Genomic DNA, 12,961 nt, shown 5'->3' with positions numbered 1-12,961 from the left:
GTTTCATCTTCAGTGCTCTGTTTTGAGATGTTTTTCTTCAAGAAATTCTCTTTTTTATGCTCCATTAACGCTAAAGCTAAAACCTGTTTAGTTTAAAACAGTTTAAAATTGTTTCGTTCATAATTGCCTGCGTCGCAGACACAGAGGAGTGCGTGGGCCGGCTGCAACGTAGGCTACCTTCATGAAAGCTACTAAAAAATCCTATTATGCAAATTAGAACGTTGCTAAGGCTAAAACATTGTTTACGACGCCATATTGAGAGCAGCCTCGTTCCCAGTCGTCCTTGGCGATTTCGGATGTGACGTCACCTGTCAAGCTTATCGGGAAAATTCGCAAGCCTCCTTTGGTCACTCGGATAGCGCGAACAGGCCTGGATACGAGGCTGTATTGAGAGCACGTCGCGAAACGAGTTCAAACAATTAGTTCAAACGAAGATTTTCGCACTTTATTTATTCAAGATGGCGACGAAGAAAATAGCGCTGTGAGACGAAAATTAAGGGCGAATTAAGGTCAAGTTTGCAGCTGCGTTGGACCGCACTGAACACAAATTGATGTAAAAAAATGAGGATTTATAATGCCGCGCTGAAACTTGCCAAGTGTATTCACATAATTCCAAGGAAACATGTATTAAATTCCCGGCAATTGGCGGCAAAATGGGAATATTTTGGAATTTTTGGTGGTGGCCTGAAGTTACAGGGCATTACAAAAACATTCCACCGCCATATCTCAGGAAAAAATTACTGTCTACTGCCGGGAATTTAGAGGTAAATGAACAATCTAAGTATAAATCAGTTCCAGTATTTTTTTATTCCTAGCTATCGAGAGAAAGCCAGAAATATGCAATACTTGAATTTTTGAGCCTGCGACGTAAATCGCAAGTCACGCCTTTAGTTGTGAAAATTGACACTTCGGATATCAGTTTTCTAAAAGTTCAGCTCTCGCTTGATAGACCTGTGTAATTTTTATTTTGAAAAATTCTTTATTATTTTGAGAAATGAATTTTTCAACTGGAATGGTTTGTTGCAGATCTAGTACCTTATTTTCAGTGTTTAGATCTTAGACCAATTTCGTGATATTAAAATCAGGGTTCGTACAGAGTCTTTTAGTAATTCTTGAAAAAATCTTGAAATTTGCCCAGCAATTTTCCAGACCTGGAAAACGTCTGGAAAATGGAGATGAAGTCTGGAAAAATAGTGAAAAGACTTGAGTTTCTTTTCTTTTTTCAGAGCGAGAATAAGTGCTTACGAAGTGAACTGTATTTTGTTTCGGTCCAATCTCACCCATACGTCTGCAGCGCATGTTAAAAAAGCTTTGTTCCTGCATTTTTTAAATCATCTATGCGAATTTAGTGGAACAAAAGAACGTTTTTGCATAGGAAAAGAGTCCAACTCACACAGGATTAGTTTGGGACACCAACATGGCCGCCGTTTCATTGTTTTGGGACACCAGTATGGCTTCCGTGAAGTCATGTGAAAACACTATATTAAATACCTATTTGATAACTTTGAGTCTGGAAAGAGTCTTGAATTATGGATCCAAAATTCTGTGCGAACCCTGTAAAATTAACACTTGACTCCGAGGCTTGGGAGAATAAAACTAAAGAAATATTTTGCTGAGCCTCAGATGAATTCTTTGTTTTATTTCTTAAAACAGGATTTAGAACAGGATTTTCTCGTTCCTCGTTCTTTTCTCCGAAACCGCACGGAAACGTTTGCTGCGCAGGATATATGCCCTCAAGTTCTTGGGTCTGATTACAAGTTTGCTCTCTCGAGAAACATAAAGAGAATTTATAAGGGAAGAAGTAATTGATAATTTAGTCCTTTAGAGGCATTCGGCATCTGCGGGATATATCCTAGGACCAGTGGCTGGTTACTTAAAGTAAATTTTGGGGCCCTCAATAAAAAATCCGTCCAAAGATCTTTAAGAAGACTGAAGCGTGCGGATCCTAGCTCCTGTTATTTCCAAAACTATTGAAAACTCTATCATAATGTACACAATAGCAATTCGAGCCCAGCATTGATATATAATATACAGGGATTTTCAAGAAAGGCGCCCTTTACCTGGCTCCTTGGTGGAGAGAAAAAGGCGAATGTTAAACGGGGCAAATCTCCCTGTCCCTCGCTTTTACTCCCCACCAGGAGCCTGGCCCGAGTGGTCCTAAACAATTCAGCTTCGCCGTCTCCGAATATCCTAGGGAGACAATGTAATTTCTTTTGTCACTTTTTTCTTTTAAAAAAAGCTTTTTTCGTGGAACATTCTTTCTGCTTGCCCATGTTATGGTAAGAGAGTCAGATTTCCTCGATTGATCCCCACTCTTGTGACGGAAGTTAAATGAAGGGCAGCGACTAGAAAGAACAAAAATATTGGAATGAGGGACAGTCCCAATTTTGGTGTTGTTTTTTGTGTCTGTTTGTGTTTGTTTGTTTGTTTTTTCTTTTTTTGTCTTAGAAGGGAAGGTCATGTAACCAAGAACCGATCGACTCCTGGTTAAGTTATTACACAGGTAAGGAAGAGGAAAAGTCTAGGAAATTTTTCAGGGAAAAAAGCTTTAGTCCTCTGCCCAACTAAAAATGTACCTTACGTAACAAATACGCTCAAAAAAATTAAGTAAACGTTTACTGTTCGTCAGCTTTGGAACAGAAGTTCTTTTGCTCGCGGTAAATGTCTATTATGACGCCATTTCAAAGAACAGAGTTGGATCTTTCAGTATGATCTTTCGTTGAATCACCGTACAGATCAGCGATGAAACCGGGTCCAGTTATAGGGCCGTTTGTTTTTACCTATTGCGTGTTACAAAGCGTTTTTCAGTACTTTACAGGAAAATTTAGTGAAAAAAGGTAAGAAAGTAGTTAGTCGCTTTTCTTTTGAAGACAAAGTATTTCTTTTTTCGCGGTTAGAGTTAACATCAATTTCAAGGCCAACTGAGATGAGACGCGTGTTGGTCAGTTTCAATAATGCAACGAGGACAACTTACTAAAAAGCTTAAACAGTAGAAAGAGAACAACTATTCATGAAACTGTCGACAGAAAAAAGAAATAGAGAAAAAAATGAACAGTTTTAGACATTTCTTGTGCTAACTTCTGGGCTAGTTGAAATAAAAACGCACTTCGTGAACTAGGGAATTTTGTTGCTTTACCTCTTACAAAATCACAATTTAATATTTAGAAACTTGTTTCTATTTCAGAAAGATCGTTTAACTTTCGGTAAAATATTATTTTTTACTTTTTGGTATTTACTGTAAGTTGTCTGTTTTGGAAAACAAAAACAAATCGTCCATGGCAACCGTTTGTAACAATCTTGGTGCTGACCTAAAGGAACGTAGTGTTTGCAGGAGTCCGGCTTCACTTTGGTCAGCAGCTGAGACGCAGCGTCGTTCCCAGTCGTCCTCGGTAATTTTCGTTTGTGACGTCATGTGTCAGTCTTGTCGGAATATCGCGCTCCGTTCCAAGCCTCCTCGTTTTACTTGGAGGGCACGAACTAGCCTGGGGACGATGCTAGCTGAAGCGTGAAACAGGAGTGCGCGTGCTGCCTCACGCAAGCAAATAACTGATAACCGAATTAATTTTCAATGATTTTCACTTTCTCAGTGAGATTACAAGACATTTTGAGTGCGTTAAATATTGTATTCGAAACTTAAGCTATTTTATATGAAGTATAATCTGTAGCTAATTGTGTTTTATCTATTTTTATCATCAGAGGTGTTTCAACGGGTGAATCTGAAATTAAAGAAGTCTGTAAAGAAGTAACTGTAGAACCAGAGAAAAAACAAGAGGAAAGTCAAAAAGTATGTTTACTGCATGTTAGTTATGAACAGCCTACTTTAAGATATTCTTGCAAACATGTTTTTGTGCCATTTTTGATTGTGATGTGGGCCTGTCTGCAACGAGGCTTAGAAATATTGACTTTTTTCTTTAATATTTACGAAACGAACACAAGAAGTAAACAAAATAATTATGAAAGCAGTCGATATCAGTTTCTGTTAACCTTATGTTTAGCTAATAACCTACATTTTTAGCAAAAACTGTACAGTTGACTGTCTTTTACGGAGCGCAAACGACGACTTTCAGCTAGAAGGTTTTCAAGGCCTTTTTCAGCTGTTACAGAAATCTCTGGTGCACAAGCTGAAAAACTCTTTGAATGTTGTTTATATTTAACTCAGTCACAACTAAAAATGTATTAATTTTGTATTTGGGGGCCACTAGTTATTCTGTTGAAGTACTGTCCCGTGTTACCGCCCTCGTTAAATAAAGTTGATTATTATTGAAGTTGATTATTTGTGCAATAGACTCGAGAAGAAAATGTAAAAGAGAGAACCACAGGATTAAGTAAGCAGTACCTTGTTTGAAAGCATATCATTTATTTTCTACCCTCTCTTGAACTTTCATTAACAAAACTATATACCTTCAAGTTATCATAGTAAAACGCCAAGTCCTGTTCAAGACTCCTTTCATAGTCATAACTTATTTCATCCATCTTGATTGATTAGTGCCCTGTAAAACGAAGAAGATCAGAAGAAAGCAACTTAGAGGATATTAAGAGAAAGAAAAAAAGAAGGTCGATCTCTTTATACAATCTCAAAAGCATCTTTACCATTGGAGAGGGAGCCTTTGGAAAGGTAAGGGACTGTCAGAGGGAATAAACAGTTATCTCAAACAATTCGTAAAATCTCATATTAATGTTATACAAAATTTTGAGTAATTAAGGCGGATCAACGCGCTACACTGAGCGGCGAGGATCTCATTGTCAGAAGTGGGGATTCATTAATTAGTCGATAAATTAATTAACCCATTCGCCCCTGAACCGCCTGTAACCGCCCGTGCGGATCCACGTCCTTTCTACCCTTTGTGACATCATCAGTTTTAACGGTCAAGGACAACTTTGTCCACTAACTTGTGCAGAGTGAAGAGATCTTTCAAACCATACCAGAATGAGCACAATTCAGTCAAGGACACCGGAGAAAGAAGCAAAAAACCATGTGACATTGACCTGAAAATCTCCATGAAAATCTTGTTCCATTGCTCACCTACCTTTCCCTTCACCTAATCCTAAGATCCTAAAAGCTTTCCTAAAAACTCTTCCCACCAAAACGAAGCCTACTAAATGCCCAGCAAGAAAAGAAAAAAAATTAGGCAAGAAAAGCGAAAAAAGAGGGGAGGAGAGAAAGCGAAAAGTAAAAGTCAAGACTGCCGTGTCACTTTTAAACCCAAAAACTCTCGAAATTTTGCTTTCTGCGCATGCCCGAACTTCGCAAGCTGATATTTTGCATCTGGATCAGGAGGCCGCAAAGTGTACGACCAGTCAACCGGTTTGTGGTAAGTTTTAGCTCTTTATAGCACAACAGTGACCAGAAAACCACTGGTTGATATCTGGGAATAATTTTCGAGCAAGGGAGTAACATGAAGTTCTTTCGAACCCCACTGGGATTGAACTAAAAAAGGTCGGTAAGACCACGCCTATCAACCGCTCCATCTGAAAGCGTGTCCTATTCCAAAATATCTGTCAATTTTTTTATAGGTTCGTCTTTGTGAGGACCGTTGCACCAAGAGGCCATACGCGGTAAAGCAGATCTTAGAACCTGACCCAAGCAGTGTGGAGGAGAAAGTATTGAGCCTCGCCTCCTCAAGTCCTTTCATAACAAGACTTTGTGAAGAGGTTGAGAACCCGGTATGATACTTTTAAAATTTTCTAAGAACATTTTTAATCCTTCGCATCACCGCTTAAAAACCCGACACCCTCCCTCTCGGTACATGTGAAGCAAAGATGAGCGCCAGTTAAAGCAAGTGGACATTTGAACATCTTGACGATCTTCCAGGAAAATAGGGGAATGTAATGCTTCCGATAGAATTTGTATAGATAATAGCATGATTTGTAGTGATATTTGGCATAAATACCGTGAGTGATATTTCGAAATTCTTATACGTAATTTCACGAGCCCTTTAGCGAGTGAATTTTTGAGACAATTTTGAAATAATTATCTCGGATGGTATTTACACTAAATATCACGTACAAATTATGTTATTATTTGTTTATACTACTACCCGCAAAAGTTTTGTAATTATCACATGTAGGTATTTCAAATTAAGCTGAAATACCACTGCTCTAAGCCAATAAAACTGCAGAAATTTCTCACGTAGTAGTATAAGGTGTATTATACCTGTGCTATTTTTGAAATGGCTACACTGTGCGTTTCTCTCTGTGTCTCATTATTCTTACTTAGTTTAGTCAATAACGTAAAAAAAGTATGTTTTGGGTCAACTAATAATTTCTTCGTATGTTCATGTTAAAGTATCCAGGACATTTTATTATCTTGGAATATATCGATGGAGGAGACCTCGGAACAGACTTAAGTCACGAAGGATGGTATAGCGAACCTCAAACAAGGTAATGATACTTCTATCAAAGTTTTCGAGCAACGTTTAACAAAACAGTCGCTAAAGTGACAGTGAGATAAAACAGGACAGAATTTATCACATTTGGTCAAGTTTTGCCGTTGAACCGAATACCAAGTAAAGATTTAGTAATGTACGAGTTATTGGGACTGGGTTAAAATCATCGTAAATTACTCCGCTTGACACCACTGATCTTCAGATTAATAACGACTGGTTCTATCAATTGAGTTCTACTCAATAACCTTACAAAGTTCAACTGAGGATGCACCAATCAGCAAAAATAATAATTCTATCGAAAGATTAGTGATCGAAACAGGCCTTCATCTCACATACGCTTAGCCAGTTCAACACAGCGTTAATTGCAGTTTTTTAAGGAATTGTACTATGCAACCATCAGCTTTTGTGAGCTCATTTAATCTTGGTAGTGAGACGTAGTATATTAAAACATCCTATTACTCGTTGTTTCTTAGGTTTTACTCAGCTGAAATCATTGCCGGGTTGGAATTTTTGCACCGAAAAGGTGTCATTCACAGGTGAGTAGAAATACGAAAAGTACCTGAAATCCACACTTGGACATTAGTCTCGATCACTTCAAAGTATATAATATGGCAAATATAAAAAAGCAATGGATTGACGCTGTCGAACCTTTTTAGTCTAGCGGCCTTCTAAACCGCGGCCACCAGTTACCAACATCGGGGCAGAAAAAATTTTTAATCTCGATCACTTCAAGGTACATAATATGGCAAAGATAAAAAAAAGCAATGGATTGACGCTGTCGAGCGTTAATTTAGCGGCCTCCTAAACCTCGGCCACCGGTTACCTACATCGGGGCGGAAAACAATTTTGAGCTGTAAATCACTGTAAAGAGAAGGTAATAGCTTGCTGGATCATTTTGTATCATCACGACAGGGCTCAGCGTTCTGCACAGTCCTTGCATGTGTGAAGAAAGTTGATTTTACTATTATGCGGCTATTTATCCCTTTCCCGAGAGCAGCAGCTTAAGAGAGGTTTGATTGTGGTTAACTCTGGTCGCCCTGAATATTATATCGCACCACTTTTGGCTCAGTTTACTTATCAATCAATGTCTCTAATATTTGTGTAATTTTTATTCATCGTATGTCAGGGACTTGAAACCTGAAAACATTTTGTTGACCAGAGGAGGGCACATTAAAATCAGCGATTTCGGGTTGTCCGCTATCATCGACTCAGTTAGAGAAGAAAAGATCACCAACCAAGAATATATCGGGACACCTCTTTACATGGCTCCTGAGGTAAACCTTGAAACGGTAGATTAAAAAGAATTTGTTTCAGCCACAAAGAGCTGGTTAAACCCCGTGAAGAACCAAGTTTCTAAATCAGCTCATCGTGTAGCTACTTGGTCAATATCTATTCTATTCCAATCTGGGACCCATTTCAGAACCACCGTCTAAAATATCCCCAGGAAAATTGGACAGGGCTCTAACAAGGACAGGCTAATTAGATACTGTTGAGGCGGTGCTCTGCCTTTCACTCACTTAATCAGTGCTGATATCAATGCTAAAACAAATCTTTACACAGGCTATGAACTATCGTGTTTTCTTGGACGAGATATATACTTTAATGTTATCTACACAGGAAGAAGGAAGATCCGTTCAGTTTCCCAAAGCTGACTTTACATTATATCCACTCATTAACACTAAATCACCAACCTCATAGTAAGAGCTTTTGCTAAGGAGAAGCTGGGATTGTTTTCATGGAATAACATCTTATCGTGCTGGTGTTAGCTTAGTGCAAGGTGTTGTTTGTTGCAGATTATTTTACTTGACCCGTACGACTCATGTGTGGACTGGTGGGCTCTTGGAGTCATGGTGTTTACGATGCTCACTGGAATGGTTTGTATTTTATGTGATTTTGTTCTTAACACGAAAAACGATGAAATCGAACATAGGATGAGACAGGGTGTAGTTCGGTGTAAAGGGTAAAGCGGTTAAACCAGGATACTAGAGCATGCCAATGTGATCCTCTGTACTTCGATTTAAAATGTCATACCATGGTAAAAACGAGTAGGGGATCTATGACGATATAGTTTGTGGTCTTTTATGATTAAATTGAGAAGACGATGATAATATTGGGAGCGACGCATAACGACGACAGGGGGGATAGCGTTTGTTAAAAAGGGGAATCGCGCTGTTTCAAAATTCATCGCTCTTTTTTTTCATGTCGTTCAATTGCCAGATGTTGTTGAATTTGTCTGGAACTTTATTTGTGTTCACGTCCTAAAACGTCAAATCAGGAAATTCCTCGTCGTGGTCGGCGTGCAACGACGTCAGCGAAATGTTTTGCTCAATGAAACCTATTGCTTTTTGCCGTTCTCGTCGCTTTCGTTGTTGTCGTTACTTAAGGTGATGCCCTGGTTTTGCACTGCGCATCTCTTACTGCGCACAACAAGATGGCCTCCGTAAAAAAGAGCATGTGAAGTTACATTATTAAAATGAAATTGACCGAAGAGAAACGCTATTGCAATTTTTGCTAGCGGTTGTTTCTTGCAGAGGTAAGACTCAATGTGGTGGGAATGTGCATAACGTAAGCAGTACGCGTGTTGCTGAGTTCGACTTCCTCACGGAGAACCTCGATAATGGATGGTTAATTTGCGCTTATTTACTTTGATTTTCATTTAAACGCTTTCTTTATCACATTGTGTCCTAAATGTGATATCTCGATGTAAATTCTGTAAAAACGGATTTTTAATACTTTCTTCCCCCTTTCGCATACATTCTACTTTGAAACTCGCCCCAGTCCTCTCTCAAAAATCAAGGAAAATGCATTTGGTGCGCACTTTCTGCAGCTCTACCGCAAAAACGAGTACGGTGACCCCCACTTTTTATTTCATGATTTTAATAAGGACAGTGCTTCCTCTCGGTGAGAGAAAAATTGGCACAACTCTATGTTCAGTTTTTTGGCAATTTTACTAAATTGTACGGATTGAGCTATCACGTGTCGAATAGCGCGTGTCCAATTTAATTCTACTTTGGAGCGTAAAGTAAAAACAAGGGCATTAAAAGGCATTTTTCTGGTACGTAAGTGGATAAACAATACATTAAAGTCAAATTCTGTACGATACCACGTGCATCATTGTAAAAATCTTTCCTTTTTGTCTAGTTTTGGGCTGCGCGCGGCTTTTGTCAAAGGGTCCAAAATAGCCGTATTTGTCAGCATTGTGACGTCAAAACGAGCACGGTGACCCCCACTTTTTATTACCTTTTTATCATCTTCTTGACTTGTTACATCAGTGTACCAAGTTTCATCTACAATCTATGTTAGGTTCTTTTACTAGGGAATCACCTTAAGTTGCCTATATGATGGTGATCTTTGAAATTGACAATTTCATCCTTTGTGTTTACATTTTAGATGCCGTTTGATGCTGAATCGGAGGATGAGTTATTCGATTTGATCGTTTCTGAAAACCCACAGCAACCGGACAAAGCCACAATGGCTGAGCTTTCCACCGACGCCATCGAATTGTTTCTACATGTAGGTGTCAGATACATGAACCAGTTTTCGAGGCAGAGACAGGTTTCAGGTTGTCGTCAGATAAAATTCGACCTGGTGAAATGCAAGTTTAATTTCTAGTTACTCTCGGCTTTTGTCGATGAGTGACATTAGAAACAACGCTCCAGTGTAACGAGCTAAATTATTGATTAGATACAACTTTGCGCGATTAAGTTTAATTTAGTGTATTTCAGACGAACAAAGGTTGTCTGTTACCTTTCTTTGTTACAATACACGTACCTATTAATTCTAAGTCAATAACAATAGAGGCAACACTTTTGACCGAAGCTTAAGCCCCCTGGGACCCGTTTCTCCAAAGTCCCGATAATTAACAGACCCGTAAAGCTGTACTTGTTTTCATGCAAGATAGAGGTTTCAATAGTTTTGCATCTAACATGATGAAAGTATCAGTTAATGAAACAAAATGGAGCAGTTTGTAAGCCAGGACCCGCGCTCCTATTCTTTATATTTCGATGTGAAAATTTGATTTCGGGCCCAAAACGTTACCGGGACTTTCGAGAAACGGGCCCCTGGACGGGTTGTCCCTATAATGGCTCCACCGGAAAGGGGTACCCTTTTCAGGCTTCAGGAATATGAAAGGGTAGGGATTTCACTAAATGATTGAAAGAGTAGGCAAATCTGTTCTATGTTCCAATGAGTGGAAACTACAAATATCAGACTAAATCCAAGCCAACGTTGATTTCTGTTACGAAGTACCATAAAGACATAACATTTCAATAAACAAAAATCTCTAAGTTCATTTCAAATACCGATATTACAAGACATCTTACATTTTTTTATGTTCCCAGTTACTAGAGAAATATCCGCAAGACCGTCTTGGATATAAAGGAGGCGATTATCCCTCCATCAGAGATCATGCTTTCTTTGACGGCTTTGACTGGGACAGTCTGGAGGCTTTGGAAATTGACCGTCCACCTTGAATATCAGGTAATCATTCTGAAGCCTCACACAGCAAAGATTACCGTAAGGATAACAACGTTAGGGAAACATGTAAGATAACATTTAAAATAGCTAGACACTAATATTTCAAACTATGTCAGTGTTCTTGGCTCGACTGAAGACTCTGTCATTTTGTGTTTAGCTATCTTCTTTGCCGCAGTAGAGTCCCTGCACACTGCAATAATGATCCTTTAACAAAATGTTCCTATTTGTCGTTTACTTGTATAATGAAATTTTTTTCAGTGAGTCCCACACTATTCGACCCATTTTTAGTAGAGCCACTAAGTCGTAATTAGCTGACATCTCCCTTAAGCAGACAGCAGCAAGGGTTAATACAATGATAAAGATTTCTCTTTATCGTAGTTTTGGCGAAAGGGTGTAAGGTAATTAGACCGGTATGTAAGGAATTTCTGCAACTTTATAGAAAACCATAGGAGAGTAGGGAAAAAAATCACCTGCCGCATACAATGACACTATATTAGACAAACCCTATAATAAGCAGACACTCAGTGTTCGTAAGCTGACATAAACATCGGTGAGAGCAATATGTTTGTTTCAACATTGTTCTAAAAGGAAAACACACCGTTATTACGTGCACGCGAAAGAATCCAGTAGGTGTCTGGTTAATGGAGAACCCGGGGGGGGCACTTGGTTATTTTTTGGGTGGGTATGTGCCGCCCGGGACTCCAAATTGGCACCCCGTTCTAAAAAAAGTTTCCCTTAAAATTGATACCCCGTTCTAGAAATGGGCCAATTTTTTATACCCCGTTCTAGAATTCGCCCTAAAACTGATACCCCGTTCTAGAAATGGGCCAATTTTTTATACTCCGTTCTAGGATGCAACAAGAGTATAACAGTTTTCTTGTTAATGCATTGAACCGTATTTTTAAAAGCAATCTGTCCTTGAATAATTTCAAATGGCTACTTACAAAACTGGAGCTTTCGTGCGTTCGAACTATTATACCCCGTTCTAGAAAACGCCTCTGAAATGGATACCCCGTTCCAAACCAGGAGCTTCAAAATCGCGACCCCGTTGGGCGGCACATACCCGTAGAGGTAATGTATGGGAGTACCCCCCCTCCCCCCGGGATGGAGAATCAATGTAATGCTTGGCCTGTTTAGCACGTGCACCAGAAGGAGGCCGGCGCCGAACGCGAAAATAATTGGACACGCGTGTGCACCTTCCTCGCGTTCATCACTTTTTTCGCGTCTTATATTTATAGTGCACTTGCCACGCAGGTTACGTACAGGGTATTCTCAAACTAACCGTTTGTTCTTTTTATTTACAGCTGTCAATCAATACTTGAAATGCAACGAATCATCGTGAAATGTTTTCGACAGTATCTAAGCTTATCTACATATGATACAAATGTAATTTTGTACGAAATAAAAGCTTTTTACTTGGTGTCAGATAATTTGTTTAGTTTTTTTTCACCTCACTTTCTAAGCTCCAGCACCTACAAATAAGAAAATTTAACACTTCTTTTCTTACAGCCCATCCTCGGAGACCCAGGGGGAGTCAGTCGGGCCGGGTTAAAAGGCGCGACGAAAGTTTTCAACCCGTGCTTGAAAACTTTTGTCGCGCCTTTTCTCCCGGCCCGACTGACCGCCCTGGATCTCCGAGGATGCTTACAGCCAAGCGCGCTGAGCGAAAAATGTAAAATTATGTCCCTCTCATGTGCTCCCCATCTACATGTTGTGACTCAAATAGAAACAAGAGATTGTTCGCAGTTTATGAATATGAAAAGTCCCAGCCTTAGCATAAGCCTTTAATATAATTTGTTGTTAATGAAAGAGCACAGTAAAGAGCGTTGTGCTATGATTATTATTTGACTTTTTTTCAAGAGCCTGCGCACTTAGAAAAACTAAGCTAAGTCTGTGAACGATAACGCAATTTCTAAGTTTCCACGAGCAAAATACACTGCGTCTCATGTAGACCAGCGGAAGAGAATTTTTGGAGAATCTAAGCTATGTCAACAAACGAAAAACGCAATTTGAAAATGACGAATATGCCTCCAATCTTGATGATTTTCCAAATCTTGCTGGCAAGAGCTTGAATTTTCCAAATCTTACCGGCAAGTTCC

At 39.2% G+C, this 12,961-nt stretch overlaps 1 protein-coding gene and 1 long non-coding RNA gene across 2 annotated transcripts; both read left to right on the top strand.

The window, feature by feature from the left end:
• The first annotated feature begins 2,202 nt into the window (after positions 1 to 2,202).
• LOC140941780 (uncharacterized) lies at positions 2,203 to 4,617 on the top strand. Its single transcript, XR_012166506.1, has 3 exons — positions 2,203 to 2,503; positions 3,697 to 3,784; positions 4,487 to 4,617. It is a non-coding gene; the product is annotated as an uncharacterized lncRNA (long non-coding RNA).
• Positions 4,618 to 6,277: 1,660 nt separating this feature from the next.
• On the top strand, positions 6,278 to 10,861 carry LOC140941980 (protein kinase C alpha type-like). Its single transcript, XM_073390978.1, has 6 exons — positions 6,278 to 6,381; positions 6,860 to 6,922; positions 7,513 to 7,660; positions 8,180 to 8,260; positions 9,777 to 9,899; positions 10,727 to 10,861. The coding sequence occupies exons 1-6, from the start codon at positions 6,278 to 6,280 to the stop codon at positions 10,856 to 10,858; spliced, it is 651 nt and encodes a 216-aa protein (XP_073247079.1). The 3' UTR covers positions 10,859 to 10,861.
• Positions 10,862 to 12,961: the final 2,100 nt, after the last annotated feature.

The sequence above is a fragment of the Porites lutea genome, chromosome 6 (assembly GCF_958299795.1).
Source record: "Porites lutea chromosome 6, jaPorLute2.1, whole genome shotgun sequence".
Classification (NCBI taxonomy): Eukaryota; Metazoa; Cnidaria; class Anthozoa; order Scleractinia; family Poritidae; genus Porites; species Porites lutea.
Note: the sequence above shows the minus strand (reverse complement) of the source record. Positions and strands in the feature narration are given on the sequence as shown.

Excerpts from the sequence above, each read along its gene's own strand:
- LOC140941980 (XM_073390978.1), top strand. The coding sequence starts at position 6,278 with ATGTTAAAGTATCCAGGACATTTTATTATCTTGGAATATATCGATGGA. Across the intron at positions 6,923-7,512 it reads CGAAAAGGTGTCATTCACAG|GGACTTGAAACCTGAAAACA; the intron begins GTGAGTAGAAAT and ends ATCGTATGTCAG. Across the intron at positions 7,661-8,179 it reads CTCTTTACATGGCTCCTGAG|ATTATTTTACTTGACCCGTA; the intron begins GTAAACCTTGAA and ends TGTTTGTTGCAG.